Source organism: Hemiscyllium ocellatum, chromosome 47, assembly GCF_020745735.1.
Source record: "Hemiscyllium ocellatum isolate sHemOce1 chromosome 47, sHemOce1.pat.X.cur, whole genome shotgun sequence".
In the NCBI taxonomy this organism is placed as follows: domain Eukaryota; kingdom Metazoa; phylum Chordata; class Chondrichthyes; order Orectolobiformes; family Hemiscylliidae; genus Hemiscyllium; species Hemiscyllium ocellatum.
Genome location: NC_083447.1, coordinates 17,815,752 through 17,838,814, shown reverse-complemented (window position 1 = coordinate 17,838,814; position 23,063 = coordinate 17,815,752). Strand labels below are relative to the sequence as shown.

At 44.6% G+C, this 23,063-nt stretch overlaps 1 protein-coding gene across 3 annotated transcripts in view; it reads left to right on the top strand.

Annotated features, from left to right (window-relative positions):
• LOC132836779 (metastasis-associated protein MTA1-like) overlaps positions 1–23,063 on the top strand; it is a 127,391-nt gene that overhangs the window by 25,899 nt on the left and 78,429 nt on the right. For all 3 annotated transcript variants that reach the window (XM_060856241.1, XM_060856240.1, XM_060856239.1), the window contains exon 2: positions 15,710–15,777. In XM_060856241.1, the coding sequence (XP_060712224.1) occupies positions 15,710–15,777 (68 nt within the window). The remainder of the gene's footprint in view (positions 1–15,709; positions 15,778–23,063) is intronic.

Here is a 23,063-nt window from a genome sequence, read left to right as displayed (position 1 = left end):
GAAAGGGTTCAGAAAAGATTTACAAGGATGTTGCCAGGGTTGGAGGATTTGAGCTATAGGGAGAGGCTGAGCAGGCTTGGGCTGTTTTCCCTGGAGCGTCGAAGCTGAGGGGTGACCTTATACAGGTTTATAAAATCATGTGCATGGATAGGGTGAATGGACAAAGTCTTTTCCCGTGGGGGAGTCCAGAACTAGAGGGCATAGGTTTAGGGTGAGAGGGGAAAGATATAAAAGAGACCTAAGGGGTGACTTTTTCACGCAGAGGGTGATGCGTGTATGGAATGAACTGCTAGAGGAAGTGGTGAAGACTAGTACAATTGCAACATTTAAAAGACATCTGGATGGGTATATGAGAAGCTTGGCTGTCTGGCAGAAAGCAGAGAGTGGGGATAAAAGGGTCTTCCCCAGGATGGCAGCCAGTGACAAGTGGTGTTCCACAAGGCTCTTGAGTCAACAACCTTTTTACTTTATACATTAACGATCTAGATGAAGGAACTGAGGGCATTCTGACTAAGTTTCTAGATGATCCCAAGATGGACAGAGGGGCAGGTACATTGAGGAGGCAGGGGAGTCTGCAGAAGGATTTGGGCAGGTTAGGAGAGTGGGCAAAGAAGTGGCAGATGGAGTACAACATTGGAAAGTGTGAGGTCATGTACTTTGGTAGGAAGAGTACAGGCATAGACTGTTTTTGAAATGGGGAGAAAATTCAGGAATCTGAAGTGCAAAGAGCCTTGGGAGTTCTAGTCCAGCATTCTCTCAAGGTAAAATTGCAGCTTGAGTCAGTGGTTAGGAAGGCAGGTGCAATGTTGGCATCTATTTTGAGAGGACTTGAATACAAAAGCAGGGATGTTCTTCTGAGGTGAAAGTGTTGCTGGTTAAAGCACAGCAGGTTAGGCAGCATCCAAGGAACAGGAAATTCGACGTTTCGGGCCAGAGCCCTTCTTCAGGAATGAGGAGAATGTGCCAGGCAGGCTAAGATAGAAGGTGGGGAGGGGCGATGGAGATGTGATAGGTGGAAGGAGGTCAAGGTGAGGGTGATAGGTTGGAGTGGGGTGGGGGTGGAGAGGTCAGGAAGAAGATTGCAGGTTAGGAGGGCGGTGCTGAGTTGAGGGAACCGACTGAGACAAGGTGGGGGGAGGGGAAATGAGGAAACTGGAGAAATCTGAATTCATTCCTTGTGGTTGGAGGGTTCCCAGGCGGAAGATGAGGCGCTCCTCCTCCAGCCGTCATGTTGTTATGTTCTGCCGGTGGAGGAGTCCAAGGACCTGCATGTCCTCGGTGGAGTGGGAGGGAGAGTTAAAGTGTTGAGCCACGGGGTGGTTGGGTTGGTTGGTTCGGGCGTCCCAGAGGTGTTCTCTGAAGCGTTCCGCAAGTAGGCGGCCCGTCTCCCCAAAGTAGAGGAGGCCACATCGGGTGCAGCGGATGCAATAGATGATGTGTGTGGAGGTGCAGGTGAACTTGTGGCAGATATGGAAGGATCCCTTGGGGCCTTGGAGGGACTAGAGGGAGGAGGTGTGGGCGCAAAGTTTTACATTTCCTGCGGTTGCAGGGGAAGGTGCCGGGAATGGAGGTTGGGTTGGTGGGGGGTGTGGACCTGACGAGGGAGTCACGAAGGGAGTGGTCTTTGCGGAACGCTGATAGGGGAGGGGAGGGAATTATATCCCTGGTGGTGGGGTCCGTTTGGAGGTGGCGGAAATGACGGCGGATGATATGCCGTATGTGGAAGTTGGTGGGGTGGTAGGTGAGAACCAGTGGGGTTCTGTCTTGGTGGCGATTGGAGGGGCGGGGCTCAAGGGCGGAGGAGCGGGAAGTGGAGGAGATGCGGTGGAGTGCATCGTCGATCACGTCTGGGGGGAAATCTGCGGTCCTTGAAGGAGGCCATCTGGGCTGTACGGTATTGGAACTGGTCCTCCTGGGAGCAGATGCGGTGGAGACGAAGGAATTGGGAATATGGGATGGAGTTTTTACAGGGGGCAGGGTGGGAGGAGGTGTAGTCCAGGTAGCTGTGGGAGTCAGTTGGTTTATAGTAGATGTTACAGGGGGCAGGGTACAGCCCAGATGGCCTCCTTCAAGGACCGCAGATTCCCCCCAGACGTGATCGACGATGCCCTCCACCGCATCTCCTCCACTTCCCGCTCCTCCGCCCTTGAGCCCCGCACCTCCAACCGCCACCAAGACAGAACCCCACTGGTTCTCACCTACCACCCCACCAACCTCTGCATACAGCGTATCATCCGCCGTCATTTCCGCCACCTCCAAACGGACCCCACCATCAGGGATATATTTCCCTCCCCTCCCCTATCAGCGTTCCGTAAAGACCACTCCCTTCGTGACTCCCTCGTCAGGTCCACACCCCCCACCAACCCAACCTCCACTCCCGGCAACTTCCCCTGCAACCGCAGGAAATGTAAAACTTGCGCCCACACCTCCTCCCTCACTTCCCTCCAAGGCCCCAAGGGATCCTTCCATATCCGCCACAAGTTCACCTGCACCTCCACGCACATCATCTATTGCATTCGCTGCACCCGATGTGGCCTCCTCTACATTGGGGAGACGGGCCGCCTACTTGCGGAACGCTTCAGAGAACACCTCTGGGACGCCCGAACCAACCAACTCAACCACCCCGTGGCTCAACACTTTAACTCTCCCTCCCACTCCACCGAGGACATGCAGGTCCTTGGGCTCCTCCACCGGCAGAACATAACAACACAACGGCTGGAGGAAGAGCGCCTCATCTTCCACCTGGGAACCCTCCAACCACAAGGGATGAACTCAGATTTCTCCAGTTTCCTCATTTCCTCCCCCCCCCCCCCCCCCCCCCCCCCCACCTTGTCTGTCGGTTCCCTCAACTCAGCACCACCCTCCTAACCTGCAATCTTCTTCCTGACCTCTCCGCCCCCACCCCACTCCAACCTATCACCCTCACCTTGATCTCCTCCCACCTATCACATCTCCATCGCCCCTCCCCCAAGTCCCTTCTCCCTACCTTTTATCTTAGCCTGCCTGGCACATTCTCCTCATTCCTGATGAAGGGCTCTGGCCCGAAACGTCGAATTTCCTGTTCCTTGGATGCTGCCTAACCTGCTGTGCTTTAACCAGCAACACATTTTCAGCTCTGATCTCCAGCATCTGCAGACCTCATTTTTTACTCGATGTTCTTCTGAGGATCTATAAGGCTTTGGTCAGACCACATTTGGAGTATTGTGTGTAATTTTGGGCCACATGTCTCAGGAAGGATTTACTGGCTTTGGAGCGTGTTCAGAGGAGGTTCATGAAAATGGTCCCAGGAATGAAAAGCTTAACATACGAGGAATGTTTGAGGTTTCTGGATCTATACTCGATGGAGTTTAGAAGGATGAGGGGGGACCAATTGAAACTTAAGGAATATTGATTGGCCTGGATAGAGTGGGTATTGGGAAGATGCCTCCAATGGTAGGAGAGTCTAGGTCCCAAGGGCACAGCCTTAAAGAAAAGGGAAGACCTTTTATAACTGAGATCAGGAGAAACTTCAGCCACGGTGGTGAATCTATGGAATTAATTGCAACACAAAGATTGAGATCAATAGGTTTCTCAACCCCATTCTCCTGCTTTCTCCCTGTAACCCTGGACAATCAAGAACCTCTCAGCCATGATTGAATGGTGGAGCAGTTTCGATGGGCTGAATGGCTTAATTTCTGCTTCCATGTCTTAAGGTCTCAATACGTTCCCTCCTATGCCACAATTTTCTGCAAAACTTTAATTTGGTACCTAATTAAATGTCTTTTGGAAATCTAAGTACGTACATCTGCCAGTTCCTCTTTAGGCTGAGCACGTGTTAGCTTGTTAAAGAACTCCAGTAAACTAGTGAGGCATGATTTTCCTTTAACAAAGCCATGTTGTCTCTGCCTGATTAACTTCAACTTTTCTCTGTCATGCTCTCTTTAATAGCTTCAAAGTCTACATCTTCACTATGACAGATGTTAGGCCTGTAGTTTCCTGTTTTCTGTCTCAATTTTTGAAAAACTGATTCATTAATTTCCAATCAAAAGGAACTTTTCCCAAATCTGCAGAGTTCTGTAAAACGGAAGCCAAATATAAATTCTCTTGATAGGCACTTTTAAAATTCTACAATGAAGTCCATTCAAGACCTAAGACTCGTCAGCCCACAGCTCGATCGTCATAATTTATCATTTATCTCATGATAATTTTCTTGAATTCCTCTCATCCTTCCATTTCTGAATGCTTGTTTTTCTAGAATGATACTTGTATTCTGTACTGTGAAGGCCAATGTGGAATATTTGTTCAATTACTTTCTGTTAATTCCACACATTCACTTTCAGTAGGGTTAATGCTCACTTTAACATTTTTCTTTTATTGAATATCTACAGCAACTCTTTTATATTTCTAGCTAGCTCTCTTGCATAATTTGCCTTTCCCTCCTCAGTCTTGTCTGTCTTCACCTAATTTTACAGTCTTTCCATTTCAAGTTTCCAACACCTTTTTAAGTGACCACAACCTAGTGTTGCACTTAAATCTGTAGTTAGCGTGTGCATATGAGAGTTTCATTTTTTTTAATGCCGTGACTAAAACATGGCCTGCCAGAATATTGACAGACTTTGCCTTCTGCAAGATCATCTTATTGCACTTCTGTTTGTATCAAGTCTCTGTTTCTTGGTAAATGAAAATAGTTGTTTCTGCTGCCTGTACCGAATGGCCTTCATTTCTTCCCAGGCAGTGTTGATGCACTGAGCTTTGGAAGCTCTCTGTCTGATGTTGGAGGTCCACTTACACCTTTTGGGGGACTTCTCATGGAGTCCTCGTATATTTACACAACTCCCCTGACTTATATACTGAAGATTAAAAAAAGGCCTCCTGGGAAAGAGTATGGTTTGACTTGAAAAGATATAGGTAATTGCCTGCTGTGATACTGGCATGTCATAGTGTTGAAGATGCTGCACATCCTGAACAGGTTGAGCGTAGTATCTGGCGAGAAGGTCATTTTCCAGACATAAATCTTTCTGATCAAGTAAAGAATTTGCAAGCGGGAGGATTTAGATGGTGGTGGGGGAGATATGTCAGATGGACTTTGCAAGGCAAATGGGTTAAGAATGAGCTGTGATGTGATTTGGTGTGAAGTTATGCAATAGTTGAACAAGACAAGTGAATAGTCGAAGCAGTTTCATTAAGTTTGAGGTGGGAAGCAAAAAGGCCTGGCACAATGAACAAGGGTGCAGGAGTCTGGTGGGCGTCTCCTATGTCATCACGAGGGGTGTAGGGCCACTCAACAACAATGCACCAACAGTATTGCCCATCATATGTTCTGAACTGCTCCCTCCATGTTGCTCTGTTTCTCCTTAGAATCCCTTTGTTATTGTCATTAGTTGTCAGCCTTGATTCCGTTCTCCCCTCAAGTCCTACTACAAAGAATAAATACCTAAGCAAAATCAATTTCAGAACTACGGTACTGTCCTTCAGATGAGACATTAAATTAATGCCTTGGCCACCCCGTTTGGTAAATGTGAAAGAACCCAGGCACAGTAAAGGAGAACAGGATTGTTCTGCTCGTCTCCTGGCCATTATCTGTTCCTCAGTCCTTCTGTTAGGTTACTTGTTAATTATCATTGTTTGGTCTTGAGAACGTGTATAAGGTATGAGCAGGCAGGGAAAGAGTTAAGTTTAGGGTTGATGACAAAGGCTCAGCTTGCATGACTTTGACCAGATGAGAACTTGTAGTAAACAATGAGGTGCTAGAGGCAAGAATGGTCATTTAACGAGGTGAAGAACATCCATTGTGTAATGCCAGATGGCTTAATCTTTTCAGTTGATGCAAAGGTCACCCAATCAGTATAAATATTGCCTTATTTGGATGCTGCTCCCTGTAAAAGACTAGATAATTCCTTAAGAATCTGCTGTTCGAGGGAAGACTGAGAACTCGTGTCCTTGTGTACGTGGGTGATCATTCTGTCTCCAGGGCTTGGAATAAAGATCAGGAAGGTAGAGCCATACTGTGTCTTGAGTGTTTACTTCAACTGATGGGGAAATGGGACGACACTCTCTTATTGCTATGTTTCACTCTCTGGTGCTTTGCTACATTACAAAAATGAAACTTTTTTCAAAAATACTTCATCTTTAATGCACTATGAGGTGTCATTCAGTTTGTTATTTTGGTACTACCTTTGTCAGATGTATTTGAGGTTGAAGCTGCTGGCCAAAGGTTAGGTGGAGGTGATGTCCTTGTGCTAATGTTACCAATAGTGACTCAGTGGTTAGCACTATTGCCTCACAGTGCCAGGAACCCAGATTCAATTTCACCCTTGGGTGACTGTCTGTCTGTTTCCTCCAACAATCCACAGATGGGCTGGTTTAATTGTCCATAATGTCCAGGGACGTGTAGGTTGGATGGATTAGTCGTGGGAAAGGGATAGCATAGTGAGTTGGGTCTGGGTGGAATGCTCTTCAGAAGGTGGTTGTGGGCTCAATGAGCTGAATAGCCTACGTCCGCATTATAGGGATTCTCTGATTAATTCAGAATCCCAAGCTAATCTTCTAACCAATTCCATGATGGCAAATGGGAAAATTTGAATTAAAAAAACCATCTGGAATAAAAAAAATAATGGTTTCTTTTTGACTGTTAAAAACTGATCTGATTCACTAATGTTTATGATTAACTCTTAGCTGTGTGATGGACATTTGCTGGCTTAACCAGCCATGCCCATATCCAATGAATGGATAAATACATTCCCTTTCCAGCCTGCCTCTTTCCTTCCATCCCTCCAACTGACCCCTCCTTCCAGCTACCAACTGGTTTCATTCCTCCTGTCGACCTACCAGAAGAGCTATCACCACCCCACCACTCCGCCCGTCTCTCCACTCACCCCACCCCTGGCTTTTTGTGTGACTCCCCCTTACAATCCTCGCCCCATTTCTAAAGAAGTTTTACACCTGAAATGTTGGACCTCTCCACCTCCTGATGCTGCCTGTCTTGCTGTGCTCTTCCAGCCTCCTGCCTGTCTACTTTGGTTTCCAGTTTTTTTTGTCTCTAACTAAGAATGGGTAAATAAAGCAGTAATAGGTTGAGAGTTAATTATGTTCTTGCATCAGTGATGTGTATGGGAGAGATGATATTGGCATGTTTGGCGATGTTAGGTATAAATGCTGAATTCTGCTACACATGCCTTAATGGAATGGTAACATTATGTCATATTGTTAGATTTTTTTAAATCCAGCGGCCTGGATCAGTGATCAAAGACATGAGTTCAAATTCCATCACTGAAGAATTTAACTTCAATTAAAGCTAAAATAAAAAGCTAGTCTCAGTAATGGGGACCACATAACTACTGTATTGTTAAAAATAAAATTTGTTCAGTAATACCCTTCAGGGAGGAAATTCTGCCTTCATTATCTGGTCTCGCCAATATGTGACTGTGGTATTATCCAAGCTACTCAGTCAGTGGGAGTTAGGGGTGGATGAGTCAGCAATGGCCACATCCTGTAAATGAATAAAGTTTGTCTCCTTGAAGATACTGTTGCACTTGCAGCCTCCAGGTTAAGGACCAAATGTTTACAGCAAATGTTATGGGGATTTAATTACGCAATTCTACCTGTGACACCTTGTTTGCAATTGCAAATTTAAAGTTCTCTGCCTGCGGTACCCTCTGATTTTAACCCTGCTGTTCCATGTGCTGATTCCAATCTCTTGCGTAAGATGCAGTGGTCACTACCTCATCCTGTAGCCTGCACTTCAGTATATCTGAGCAAAGGTGTTTTGCATCACGTTTTTCTTGTGTCAGCAGCTGTTCTAAGGTGATGACTCATCATTCCAGATTCCCTCAGTAGAGGCAGTTGTCCCTCATTGATCTGTTAATATCCTTTTTCTATTGAGAAAAAGTTCTGTTAAGTCTCCTACTGACTTTCTCTACTTCAGTAAGTATTGGTGGTGCAGTGTCTTACTTGCTGGGTTCAAATCCTTCTATGGTGTGTGATAAAGTTGAACTCAGCAAAATGGCAGTTTCTGAGCTGTCAAATTCTTGTGCATATTCAATAACATTAAGCTTGTTACCCTTATCCTGATTGTGGGCTATGCTGTGGTGGTTCATGGCAGTCAAACTTTCAACCATTGAGCAAAATATTTGGAAGCAATTAAACCCAATATATAATGAATCTTTCAGACGATAAAACTATTATCAATGCATTTATAACTGGCCTTCTAAACCCCTTCATAAAGCATTATTTCGACCACTTGGTATTCACCTGTCCCAAGAGGTGACTGTCTTTGTGATCATGAAGAATGAGCCTTGCTAGGCTGTATGTTTAGCTGTCTATTACAAAGAAATAGGTGGGCGGCACGGTGGCACAGTGGTTAGCACTGCTGCCTCACAGCACCTGAGACCCGGGTTCATTTCCCGACTCAGGTGACTGACTGTGTGGAGTTTGCACGTTCTCGTGTCTGCGTGGGTTTCCTCCGGGTGCTCCGGTTTCCCACAGTCCAAAGATGTGCAGGTGAATTGGCCATGCTAAATTGCCCGTAGTGTTAGGTAAGGTAAATGTAGGGGTATGGGTGGGTTTCGCTTCGGCGGGTCGGTGTGGACTTGTTCCGAAGGGCCTGTTTCCACACTGTAAGTCTAATCTAAGTCTTAAAAAAAACATAGAAGGTAAGAAGAGGCCCTTTGAGCCTGCTCTGCTATTCATCACCATCATGGCAGATTGTCCAACTCAATAGCCTAATCCTGCTTTCTCCCCGTAACCTTTGATCCTGTTTGCCCCAAGAGCTTTATCTAGCTGCCGCTTCAGTACATTCAATGTTTTGGCATCAACTACTTCCCGTGGTAATGAATTCCACAGGAATTCTATGGGTGAAAAAATGTCTTCTCATCTCCATCCTAAATGATCCGCCCTGAATCCTCAGACGATGGTTCTGGACACACCCACCATTGGGAACATCCTCCTGCATCTACCCTGTCTAGTCTGTTAGAATATTCTAAGTTTCTAAGAGATTCCCTCCCTCATTTGCCTGAACTCCACATTGTGAAAACAATCCTGATCTAGTCAATCTGTCCTCATAGAGCAGATACACCATCCCTAGAATCAGTCTGGCAAACCTTTGCTGTGCTCCCTAGAGGGCAATGCCATCCTTTCCTCAGAAAAGGATACTGAAACTGCACACAATATTGCAAGTATGGCCTCACCAAGGCCCTGTATAACTGCAACAACACATCCCTGCTCCTGGACTTGATACCTCTTGTAACGAAGGCCAACCTGGCATTTGCCGCCTTTACCACCTGCTGCACCTGCATGGTTACCTTCAGCAACTGGTGCACCCAGGTCCCACTGCACGTCCCTCTCCCAATTTCCATAGTAACCCAGAAAAATCTTACCGGCTGTTGCTTGCACTTTTTGTACTGGTGGATGAAATGTCAACTGGGCAAGTCACCACTTTGAGAATCTCAACAAGGAGGAAGGTTTTGAAGCTTTCATGACTTAGCCAGGAATTGACTGTTGATGGAGCTAAATTGTAACAGGTTTGGGGGTGAGGGAGCAGTCTGGTGAAACTACTTCACTTGAATTTGATGGTCATGGATGAGGGGACCCATGAGAAATACTGAAGTGTGCATGGGGTTGAAAGGACCCCCTTACTAGAATTAAAAGGGCGAGTTTTAGGAAGAAGTGGGATGCAGTGAGAATGTTGTGAAGAGGAAGGTATTGAATGTGAATTGTGGGGAAGGGCAGACATTAAGGCCAAGACTGTTAAGGCATGGCTTTGGATTCGAACAGTCCTTTCTGATTGTTCAAATCCTCCTGTTTTTGTGTTGGAGCCAAGTGCCTTGATTATCCTATCGTCCTCCCTTGACATGCTGCTGATAGTCTGGCAGGAAGTTAATCTGTTCCTTGGTAAAATGGTCTAAAGTGCTATCGGGAGCTATTGGTTTGCTGTAACATGCTTAATGTTTTGCAGTTGGAGGTCGGCTGAGGGAGCATTTTGACTACAAGTGGCAGGAGACTGGGTGTACAAATGTGAATATGCACTCTGCACAGGCCGACCCTTGGAACGCCTTCAGTCTCCTGTTTGTAGCTGTTTCTTTTGAATTGTTGTGAAAGGATTTACGTGAATCGCACTGCAGCAGCTAGCTTTCTTGAGCTTGCATGTTTTAAAAATAACTCTCTGGGCAGCCTGGTGACAAGTGCAAAGGTTCCAAGGTGAGGACTGTGATCCTATTTCTGCTTCACTGGCACTTTATTCAGGGGAAGGAAGGCGTGTGGGGGTTAAGTTTGGCAGTTTCAGCCAAGGTGAGGAGGAAACCACTTTCATCCTAAATATGTACTTTATCCATAACATTTGTAAAATTGAATTACAAAACATGTCAAAGTTGCCAAAGTTCACTCAAGATTGTTACTTTTGATACAAAATGCAAAGTTCCTCTGAATGGATGTGGATGTCCCTAGCTTAGCAAAGTATTGCCCATCCCTAATTGCCCTAGAGGAGGTGGTGGTAAACTGCTGCCTTGAGCCATTGAAGTCATTTGGGTGTAGGGACTCCCTACGCTGTTATGGATTTTATGCTAAAGGAACAAAAATCTAGTTCTATATGTGAATAGGTTGGTGTATAGCAAGAAAGGGAGCATTAAGATGATGTTTCCATATTTTTGCTGACTGTATTTATAATGTACATTTGTATTTCATGTCAGATGCTCCTCTGCATTGAGCTCAAGGGGTTAACATGGTCTGCAGCCCCTCAATGGCCTCCTGAATCCTGTTTGTCGCCCTGCTACAGGAAGCAGATTACTATTGAGTAGTAAACCTGACCAATGCAGCTCCTTTGACAAAGGAGCTGAATACAAGAGATCAAAGAGAAACTGCAGGCTTTGTCAAATGACCACTTATTTCCTCTGCCTCTTCCAGGTTTCCACGGTTGTATAAATACTGCCAGAAACATTGATAACTATTCTCTTCAGTACCATATCCACCTCAGCTCAGTTTATAGACTTCCCCGAACATATTTTACTGTATTTGCTTTTGACTGGAAAACAAAATTGTAAGACACCGAATTTATAGCACAAGTTTACAGTGCGATGCAACTGAAATTATATATTGAAAAAGACCTGGACAAACAATCCAGGTGTTTTTCAATATATAATTTCAGTTGCACCACACTAAACTTTTGCTATAAATTCTGTCTTACAATCTTATTCTCCACGACCGCTTGATGAAGGAGCAGTGCTCAAAAAGCTAGTGCTTCCAAATAAACCTGTTGGACTGTAACCTGGTGTTGTGATTTTTAACTTTGTATACCCCAGTTCAGCACTGGTGTCTGCAAATCTTGACTGGAAAGGCTTCCCATGGTTTTCCTTCTATTTTTAATTATCCACCCTGAATTCTATGGACTTCGCAGCACAGTAAACAGTTTGCCTGGATCATTTTTGCTAATCCCCTTCATAGTTCCTGTGGTTCTTGAAAAAGGTTCTTTACTCTTGCTGAACGATAAGGGTTTGCAGTTGACAAGGCCTGCATTTGTTGTGTAAAATCGCAGGGGCAAGGATCACCACGCTGTGTTACTTTAGTAAGTTAGTATTTTGTTCCAAGGATTTCAGAGTAGTGATTGAATCCAAGATATGCTGAAGGTGTCTGGTGTAAGTTCCTAGATCATGCCACACTTCACTGAGTCCCTGAGTGGGGGTTGCCAAATTCTGACTCAACGCGAGCTACTTTGAAACACTCACGAGTGTCTTTTTCGAGTCTTTATGTTGCTCGTTGATGTTTTGGACTCTAGCATCACCACAGGCCAAGGGCTGGGGTGGTACTGATGTTATGAGTCTCGGGTATTGCTGGTCCTCCATCAGTCTGGAGTCAGACTGATCATGGTGTGGGTGGATCAGCGCCCCCCGATTTTTATTTTATTTCATTTTTTTTTGGTGGGGGTTGGCTGATCTTTCTTTGTCTCCAGCCAGAGCTAACTAATGGTAGTTTCTTCACTTATCATTGAAGAGTTGTGACAATTCGAGCGTCGGTGATAATGTGAGTCTTGATGTCTTTTGGGTGAAGGGATGGAATCTCATTTATGCCCAGCCATTTGCCTCATGCGCCCATCACTAAGCTGAAGTGCTTGGATTCCGAGCCCCTCATCAATTCCTTTATCTCGGCAAAAAGATATTTACATTTTTCGCTTTTCTCACACCATGCCATTTCCAATGCTTTACTGTCATTCTCGTACTCCACTGTGACATCTACTACCACAATCTTTTGATCTTTCTTGAATATAAGATTGGGTTTCCACAGTGAGCCGTCTTTTGCAAATCTGGGCTCCACTTATGATGTCCAGCCATACTTACTGACATGTTTTTGCAGCTGGTCAGTGATCTTATTATGGCATTTTATCTGAGCATTTATGAAAAATGGGCAGCATCCTGAGATGTGAGATTGGTCTCGACTGCCATCTCAAACCTTGGGCATATTTTGTGTCTATTTGGTCTTCCCCTAGATAAGGTGGCTCTTGTCATGTATAAACCGCTGTTTATAAACAGAGAGGATTTCTGTTGAATTGCTGCTTTTAGCCATGAATTAGCGATCTTGTCATATCTAAAGTGCTGGATGCCTGCTCCTTGACATTCCAGCTTTCGCCACTTTTCAAATTCCCACTCTCTCCATCCTGCATACCTGTTGGTCAGTTTCTGTTGCTCGGTGTCTTCCTCCTGAAGTGCTGGCATGATGGCCTGGATGTGGGTCATCGGGTCCATTTCCTCGTCGCTGCCGTTTTGACTGCTCGATAGGAAATCTTCACTTTCTTTAAGGACTTTGTGTTCACGCAGTCCTGCAACAGTGTCTGTATTGCATTCTCCTTTTATACTGAAAGGAGGCCCAAATTATAACATCACTGGACACCTCAAGTGCCTCGTGTTTGCGAACAATCGTGGATGGAATTTGCACCTCCAGTTTTGGAGCGTCCAGACAGCCGTTCCTGTTGCTGATATACAGGACTCCATCAACGGTCTGAGGTGGAAGGGGGAGAAATTCTTTTGTGGCGTTATGGATGATCTGGTCCAGTTTTAGTTGAGCAGTTGACTCTTCTGCCGCCCAGAGGCATGGTGACCCCTGAGTTGGCCTTCTCCAGAGAGCATACCAGACGATCCAGAGCGATGGTAAATAAAATTGGTCAGAGCGCCCTGCTTTACGCCCCCCTCAAAGTCTTTTGGGGTGGGACACTTACCGTTCCCTTCCACCACGATTGTGTTGCCAGTGTAGAGATCTTTGATCAGACCTACAAAGGCTTTGGGGAGTTGTGTTCTCTGTAAAGCTTTGAATAGAAGCTTGTGCCCAAATGAGTCGAACACTTTTGCTAGATCGACAAAGACAACTGCAAGGTCCTTGCGGTTATGCTTTGCTCCGTTAATGATGATTTCGAGGATGACAATGTTTTCTTTGCATTTGGGAGTGTCTGCTAAGAACCCCTTTCGCCTGGTGTTAATTTCAACTGTTTCACTGAGGCATCTTGCCATTATTTTCGTCAACAGTCGTAGCAGCATCAGACCAATAGTTATTGGCTGCCAGTTGTCTGTTTTTTAGGCGGTCTTTATCCTTGCGCTTGGGAATCAAGACCATTTGACTCTTGTGTGCAGTTCTAGTTGCTGTACTATAGAAAGGATATTATTAAACTTGAAAAAGTGCAGAAATCTTTCATGAAGATTTTACCTAGACTTGAAGATTTGAGTTATAAGGAGAGGTTGGATAGGCTGGGATTATTTTCCCTGGAGTATAGGAAACTGAGGGGTGACTTTACAGAGGTTTATAAAACCATGAGAGGCATAGATAAGGTAGCTAGCCAACAGCCTTTCCCCATGGTGGGGGGCAGGGCGGGGTGTCTAAAACTAGAGGCATAGGTTTAAGGTGAGAGGGTAGGGATACCAAAGGGCCCAGAGGGACAATTTTTTTTTTCCCACACAGAAGATGGTGAGAGTCTGGAACAGGCTGCCAGAGGGAGTGGTGAAGGTGAGTACAATTTTTAAGAAACGTTTGGACAAGTACATGGATGGATAGGTATGGAGGGATATGGACTAAACGTAGGCAAGTGAGACGAGATTAATTGTGAAAACTGGATGGCATGAAAAAGTCAGGCCATAGGGCTTGTTTGTGTGCTGTAGACCCCTATAACTCAACAATTCTATGACTCTTTTAGCTACTCCACCTCCCGCACTACTAAGATGTTTAGTCTGAGCACGTGTAATGTTTAAAATGACCAGTTCTTAGTCACTTTCTGGCCATGGATTTGCTAGCCATGGGTCCATGCATTCAGGATGTTGGCTCCAAACCCCATTCTTTCTTGCTCTGTAGTTGACTCACCTGGTCTGATCATGTGGTCTGTTGGGGTACATAGGAGAGTTACACGGGAGCAGTATATGCGTTTTTGTTATCTACAGGAAGTCTGTTTCCTATCCCCTGTGCATATTGAAGATTTGCTATTTTCCATTTTCCTTTTGTTGTTTCATGGGATGTGGGTGCAGAGGCCAGCGTTTATTGGCCACCCTGAATCGCCCTCGAGAAAGTGGTGAGCTGCTGTCTTGAACAACTGCAATCCACATGGTGTCGGGATGCCCACAGTGGTGTTAGAAAGTGTTCTCTGCTTTGACTTTAACAGTGAAAGAACGGTGATACGTTCTGGGTGGTGTGTGGCAATGAGGGGAATTTTCAGATTGTTGTGTCCCCACATATCTGCTGACCTTGTCCTTGTAGATGGTAGAAGCCAGATGCTGTTGGGAACAAGTACGATGTGAGTATCATCAATGTATGAAGCTGGGCTGTGTCCTATTAGGAATAGATTCTAGTGATGCACAGCAGTGGAATCAGTGGATAGGGCCACATGTTTCTTGGCTTGCTCATGGCATTATTAACTTGTTAGCGTGTGGTTCAGTTCAGAAAAGCCAAGTGTTCACCCAGAAACCAGAATGGAGGAGGACAATCAGTCTGTCCTCTGCCATCCATCTCGGGCGCATTTGCACATGTCATGCAGTTGATTTTGAATGATTTTCTTTGCTTCTCTACTTGCTTACTCTGTGAAGGAGATTTTCCTTTTCTCAGTCTTGGCAACTGATGCCTTTTGGCTTAGTAGATCTATAAAACCCTGTCTTGCATTCTCTCTCTCCAATAGTTTTCCAAGCAGATTAGTCCCTGGTGCGTGAAAGGATGAATAGCACCATCTTATAAAGGGCAACAAGGGATGGGCACTACGTGCTGGCCCAACCCGTGGCATCCACCTCCCACGAATGAATACAAAATATCTCTTTGTATTCTGCTGGTTATGATTTGAATGAAATAATTGTGGACTGAGAGTGATGTAATCATATCTGTGTAAAATCTGGATCAACTTGAGCTGTGAAATCACTTTTTATGTTTATACATTTTATCATTATTGGATGCTCAATCCGGAAAGAGTATTTTGAGCGCTGTCATCCTCGGATGAAATACCTCTGGCCGTGCCAACCTGTGATGATGGAGCAATCTGCAAGGATGATCTTCTCAGACCACTGTACAATATGTGTAATTGCTGCATGTTGGTTTAAATGCTGTCCTACCAAAAGCATCTTACTGTGATGCAAGTAACATTATTTTTTCTGAGCTGTGATGAGCTCATCACAAATTGCATGATAACACCAGCTCACTTGTGGGTGATTCTTGTAATAGTCCATTAAAAAGAGATGTACGAGTTTGTACACTTGGTAATAAAGTCTTATTGTCTTAATTCCAGATTATGTCTACTTTGAGAATTCATCAAGCAACCCTTTTCTAATTCGAAGAATCGAGGAACTAAATAAGGTACGCAAATGTAAAAATCCACTATTTAAATGAAAGGGTGCCCCCAATACTTGAGAAACTAATGACCGTGACCATGTGCTTGTCATTCAGGATACTACCCTGCTGAACTGGTTTCAGTTGCTCCTCTTCGTTAGAAATCACACAACACCAGGTTATGATTACTTAGTGTGGAAACAGGCCCTTCGGCCCAACACGTCCACACCGAAGTGCAACCCACCCATACCCCTACATTTACCCCTTCACCTAACACTACGGGCAATTTCGCATGACCAATTCACCTGACATCTTTGGGCTGTGGGAGGAAACCCACGCAGACACGGGGAGAATGTACAAACTCCACACAGTGAGTCGCCTGAGGCGGGAATTGAACCCAGGTCTCTGGCGCTGTGAGGCAGCAGTGCTAACCACTGTGCCACCGGGCTGCCCATAAATAGTCCAACAGGTTTATTTGCAAGTACAAGCTTTTAGAGCACTGCTCCTTCGTCAGATATCTGGTGGAGCAGAATCATAGGACACATGATTTATTGCAGAAGATCACAGTGTCATACAACTGATGCGATATATTGAACGGGTCTAACTTGCTGTTAAGTCTTTCAGCTTTTAAACTGGGTTGCTGGTTTTGATTCATTTAATATGTAAATCCTAGAACTTCTTTCAAGTCACATTCCCGAGATAAGTTAAGGTTTTATAACAAAAGGTGACATCTTGGCTCAGACAGTGCATTAAAGGTGTGAGGTCAGAGTCCGTCTGTATTCCAATCTTGAGTCAGACTCGTTCTATTTCCAAAGTAGGAATTTATAAAATGTTACGGATTGACTGCCTACAGATTGCGTGCTTTTTGGACAAAATACAATGCATCTGCAATAACAATTCTGCAAATGCATGTCATTCCATGAACTTATAGGTATGTGTATGTGGTGGGGAGAGTGTGTGTGCTCTGCACGCGTGCTTAATAGTGTGTGATGGAGTGTGTGTGTGGTGTACTGGGGTCACCTGAGGTGTGACATGAACCGAAGGTCCCAGTTGAGGACACCCTCGTGGGTGCCAAACTTTGCTATCAGTCACTGCTTGGCAACTCTGCGTTGTTGCGTATCCGGAAGTACGCCTTCAAGGATGGTCACCTGAAGATCTGAGACCGATTGTCCCTCTCCGCTGAAGTGTTCCCTGACTGGGAGGGAACATTGCTGGCTGGCGATTGTTGCGTGATTTCCATTCATCTGTTGTCATCGCACCTGCTTTGTTTCACCAAAGTACCATGCCTTTGGGTCATCACAAGCACCCAAAAACACACAAACTTACATACTCTGTCACACAGATCCCCCCTCATATGCGCGCACATCCACCCCCTGCACTCTCACCCATGTACACACCCTCTCCAAGCATATACTCCATCACTGGTGCACAAATGCTATCGTGCATGCGCGCGCACTCTCTTGTCTCTCTCACTCCATCTCGTTCGCTCACTCTCTTGCATGCTTTCTCTTTCTGTCTTGCGTGCGTGTGCTCTTACATGCACGCACGCACATAAGTCTGTGGGGTGAATTTGCATTTGCAGATGCACGCTATTTTGTTCAAAAATCATAAAATCTTTAGGCAGTCAATCCATGTGACATTTTATAAATTCCTACTTTGGAAATAGAATCAGTCTGACTCAAGATTGGAATATAGACAGACTCTAACCTCACACCTTTAATGCATTGTCTGAGCCGAGATGTCACCTTTTGTTATAAAAACCTTAAATTATCTCGGGAATGTGACTTGAAAGAAGTTCTGGGATTTACATATTAATGAGTCGAACCTGCAACCCAGTTTAAAAGATGAAAGACTTAACAGCAATCTAGGTTTGTTCAATACGTCACATCAGTTGTATGAGATTATGATCGTTTGCTATAAATTGTGTGTCCTGTGATCCTGCTCCACCAGGTATCTGACGAAGGAGCAGTGCTCTAAAAGCTTGTACTTCCAATTAAACGTGTTGGACTGTAACCTGGTGTTGTGATTTTTAACTTTGTCCACCCCAGTCCAACATGGGCACCTCCACATCATTGCTCCTCTTAAACTTTTGCTTTTCCAATTGTCGTCTTCTGTTAGAACCTTCTATTAGCCTGAGGAAGCATGATGAACAGTTCAGTGTAGTTACGATACCTCTTAACTTTGTGGCTTGAGTGTGGTGTTCCAGCAGGTACTGTGGTGGTGGAATGTGTGTTACTTGGGTGTTGACGAGCACAGTGATTGTGCGACTCCTTTGCTGCTTCAATAATGCATTTGCCATCAGGTGACCATTACACTGAGTCACTAACTGTCAGCAGAATGTGATGGATTTTGATTCCCAATTTACTGAACTGTAATCCGTCAGGCAGTGGTTGTCAATTTCTCTCTTGTCAGGACTTCCGTGCTTGTTCCTAATTGGCATTTGGTGGTTCCTGTCTAGCCTGTCTGTCCATGAATTAGGAAAGCTTCAGTTTAGCTTTACTACCTACAAGGTGACACATCCTGTGGGTACCAGCTTTGCACATTCATTTGTCAAGCCTGACTGTTTAGGTGAGGTGTCGCAGTACCCATGGTCAGAACCCGACCAGGAGTTTGTATCCTTGGGAGGGCAGCTGATGAGATTCTAACTGTAATCCAATTGCTAAGACTATTGACATTTTAGCCTCGATTTAATCTTTTTTTTAATGTAAAAGATTCAGGACTTCAAATTCTTTGAGAACCTTTCTGTGCAAATGACACCCCTAGTAGTATCTGAATCAGTGGCTTTTGCTTGAAACGTCGATTTCGCTGCGCTTTAGATGCTGCCTGAACTGCTGGGCTCTTCCAGCACCACTGATCCAGAATCTGGTTTCCAGCATCTGCAGTTATTGTTTTTACCCCAGTAGTATTTCAGTTTATTATTGCTTCTATTTCTTGTCATTTATGGTGAACCTGACTGCCTGAAACAATTGTACAGTTGTACCGTGCCTTCTGGAGACCAGATCGTCAGTTGCTGTCTGCAGTGTTTGCATTCTTTTTACAAAGATTATTGCATTGGTAGTAGTAGTAGTAGTAGTAGTACAGAGAAATTCTTACAACTCATTCCTGGGACGAAGTCTGTCATGAAAAAGGCTGGACGGTTTGGGCCTTTACCCGTTGGAGTTTGGAAGACTGCATGGTGATCTTATTCAAGTATGAAATTTTGCGGAAACTTGGAATGTGCACCAGGGAATACCCTTTCTTGTGGAGGAGACTTAAACCTAGGTAAAGAATTGGGGGGGGGAAGGTGTGTGTCAGAGGTGGTGAGGGGTAGGGAGCCCCGCTAGGAGCGGGGAGAGGTGAGGCGGTGCTGAGGCTACCGCAGTCAGACCAGCCTGATCTTACTAAACCGTGCAGGAAGCCCAGAAGTCTGAATAGGCTACTGCTCCAATGTTCTGTCTTTGGATTGCATCTGGGACCCCACAACAGCCTTTATTCTCCCATTTTGTTTTGGCTTTTGGGATTTTCCCTGCTGTGTTAAAACACACTGAATTTTCACGATAGGTTTTCAGAGCTGATTAAAGTGCACTCTAATCCCCTGGTTAACGGCTGCAGCAGATGGAATCCTCTGCTGCTGGCTGAGGAATTGTGTGTCCCTACACACGTGGCACATTGTCGAGCAGCAACCTGCATTGTCACTGAATGACCCCTTTGTCTTTCGAGGGTTTTGTCGCTGCTTCAGAAATGTGGTTTGCATAGATTGTTTTGAAGGATGTTGCAATAGTATACACGCAATAGTATACTCTTCCCTTCAAGACCCCCTGGTGGTCAAAAAAAAGATAAAATCCTGTTCTTGGAAAGATTGTTTTTTGGCGGAGGAAGAAAGAGTTCAAATAGCTGTGTCTGTGGAGCTCATTCTGTGTAATACATAATTCACCCTTTTGGTTTTTGTGCTTCATTTGCATTTATAGTTGTTTCATTGTTTGGATGCATCAGTTACTGTGTAGATGGGCTTGTTACACTGGCTGCATTGTCAATTATTCATGGTATCTATGTAAAGGAACTGAACTGTGTTGCTCTTCCATTCAGGGTATGACTTTTTGTGGGTCTTATGCAGAAGGCAGTGCATAATGTGGCCTTTTCTGTGTTTAGTGTTTATGTATACTTGGATGAAAAGCTGTTTTCTTGCATTACATCTCTCTGCATCAATGCCACTTTCTGTATCAAACCACCTTTTGGGTTCCTTGCAGTGTTTACATGTGGATTCAGTTAAAAAGCTAAAAACGAGTTAGCCTGAAAATTGAAGGAAGTGCCTGGCCTCCAGTTGGCAACTATCCATTGTGGCAAGATTGAAATCCGGAGTTGGTTGTGGAGAATTGCAGACCCAGACCCCAGCAGTGTTTTGCAGCATTCCCTGGAGTAATTGTTGAGTTTGTCATTAGTTGTGATTGTGGCTGCCATTTTTTTTTTAAAGTTGGGAACATTGCTCTTCTTCTTATGTAGCTAGCCTTCGTTCTGACAGTGATGTCTGATTAGCAAAAGGCCCATTGCAAAATCAAGCCAGGAGCTGGCATTGCACCGTACATTAAACAGTTAAATGAATGTGCCCCTGCATAGTATTGTTCTGTGTTCTGCCTTTTATATAATGGTTGATTCTTTCTTGTTAACTTGACATCCTTTAGGCAGACCTTTTTAATCCTCTCATTTGGAAGATGTATTTTTGACATTGTCTTTCAAAGTTGCTATCTCTGAGAAATTAACCATTAACTCACTCAGTAATCTTGTCAGAGCCATTGAAACATGTGGCACTGAAGGAAGTCATGTGACCTGTGCAGTGTGGGTTAATTGGACATCGTCTTCCCAGAAGGGAGAAGGTTGCGAGCTGATACACTTTTTTTTCTGTTTTTGGAATTCTGAAGGGCCTGGACAGTGTGGATTATGATAAGTTGATTTACCTTGTCGAGTACAGTGGTCCCTGAGTATCCGACCTGCACCTGGCAGGAAAATGCTCAACCAGTGTACAGAAACAGTAGTTTAGTGAACCTGTACTGGTTAACTAATACTGTTAACTAATACATGCTCCCGTGTCTGCATGGGTTTCCGTCGGGTGCTCCAGTTTCCTCCCACAATCCAGAGATGTGCAGGTCAGAAGAATTGGGCCATGCTAAATTGCCCATAGTGTTAGGTGCATTAGTCAGAGGGAAATGGGTCTGGGTGGGTTACCCTTCAGAGGGTCAGTATGGACTTGTTGGGCCAAAGGAACTGTAGGGAATCTAATCTGAGATTGTAAGTGTGGTGCTGGAAAAGCTCAGTGGGTCAGGCAGCGTCCGAGGAGCAGGAGAATCGATGTTTCGAGCAAATGCCCTTCATCAGGATGCTACCTGACCTGCTGTGCTTTTATAGCACCATACTCTCGACTCTAATCTCCACCATCTGCAGTCTTCACATTTGCCTAATATAGTACTGAGATTGGTCAATCCATGGAACCAGTTTCTTTGGGAGAGTGGCGGAAACAGTCAATGCTTATTTAGTTGCAGCCATTACTTTCAGAATTTAATCTTTTGGGATGTACATATGAATTGTTTGAGATGTATTGCAGGCTTGAGGGGGAAAATGGCTTTACATTTACAGTTCCCAGAGCGCACTATCATTGGGGCTTTCCTCATGGTATATCTCAATCTGTTGTCGATTTAATTGATGGAATTGATAACTGTGATAAGTTAACACCATTAGCTTTGTAAATGTGACTACGAGGACACTGGAAGATAGACTAATGAATTTATCTTTCCTCATCGCAATAGAAATTTTCACATTGTTATGTTTTAAAAAGTAGCCATTGCATAGGAGAGTAAATACAATGATTAGATTAGATTAGATTAGATTACTTAGTGTGGAAACAGGCCTTTTGGCCCAACAAGTCCACACCAACCCACCAAAGCGCATCCCACCCATACCCTTACATTTACCCCTTACCTAACACTACGGGCAATTTAGCATGGCCAATTCACCTAACCCGCACATCTTTGGACTGTGGGAGGAAACCGGAGCACCCGGCGGAAACCCACGCAGACAGGGGAGAACGTGCAAACTCCACACAGTCAGTCGCCTGAGTCGGGAATTGAACCTGGGTCTCGGGCGCTGTGAGGCAGCAGTGCTAACCACTGTGCCACCGTGCCACCCACAATGGTATGAAACCACATCAGGAAATGGTTAGTAATTATTTACTGAGACACTAAGAAGGTGTATGATTGAGGAAATTAACTTATTCTGAATAGAGAATATGTGAACAACTAGGGTTAGGGAAGTGGTACCTGAAAGGAAGGTCTGAAATCAGACTACCCAAATAAAACCAGATCAGGCCTTTGAAAGAAGAAAGAATGTCAGCATCAATTGCTTATGGCTTAAGTGGTGAGGATGAGGATAAGACAGCTCAGCAAGGCTATCTGTTGAGGGATGCGGAAGTCAGTACAAGGAAAGCAGAGAAGTGATAGTCGGCTGAACCAGCAAGGGGGACCTAGTTTTAGACTGATTTGGAGGAGCTGGTGTTGGACTGGGGTGGACAAAGTTACAAATCACAACACCAGGTTGTGGTGCAATAGATTTAACTGGAAGCACTAGCCTTCGGAGAGCTGCTCCTCCTTTAGGTGATTGTGGAGTGCACAGTTGTAAGACACACTTTATAGTAAAAGTTTAGTGTGATGTAAATGGTCATTTGAACAGACGAGAGACTTAACAAATAATCAAGATATTTTTCAATGTATAATTTCAGTTACATCGCACTGTAAACTTTCGCTATAAATTCTGTGCCTGACAATTGTGTCCTCTACAACCACCTGATGAAGGAGCGGCGCTCTGAAAGCTAGTGCTTCCAATTAAACCTGTTGGACTATAACCTGGTGTTGTGGTTTTTAATGTTTTAGTTTTAGACTGGTGGCTCCCCAAGTCGAATAACCATCTGTTCTCTTCTCCCTCATTCTTGCCTAGCATCTCTGAAATGTGTTCAGTGCTATTCATTTTGAGTCACTCCCATGTTTCAGTAATGACTTGGCGGTGCCGGTGTTGGACTGGGGTGGACAAAGTTAAAAATCACACAAGGTTCATTTGGAATCACTAGGTTTCGAAGCACTGCTCCTTCTTCAGGTGGTTGTGGAACAGAATCAAATGACACAGACTCTATAGCAACAGGATTGCAGTGTCATTGAATGTAATATTAAACAAATTTAGCTGAGATCTTACATCTTTTAGAATGATCATGTTAGTTTCAGTTCCTTGATGTGTAAATCCCAGAACATTTTAAAGTTACATTCTCAAGATAGCTTTTAACAATAGATGCCATC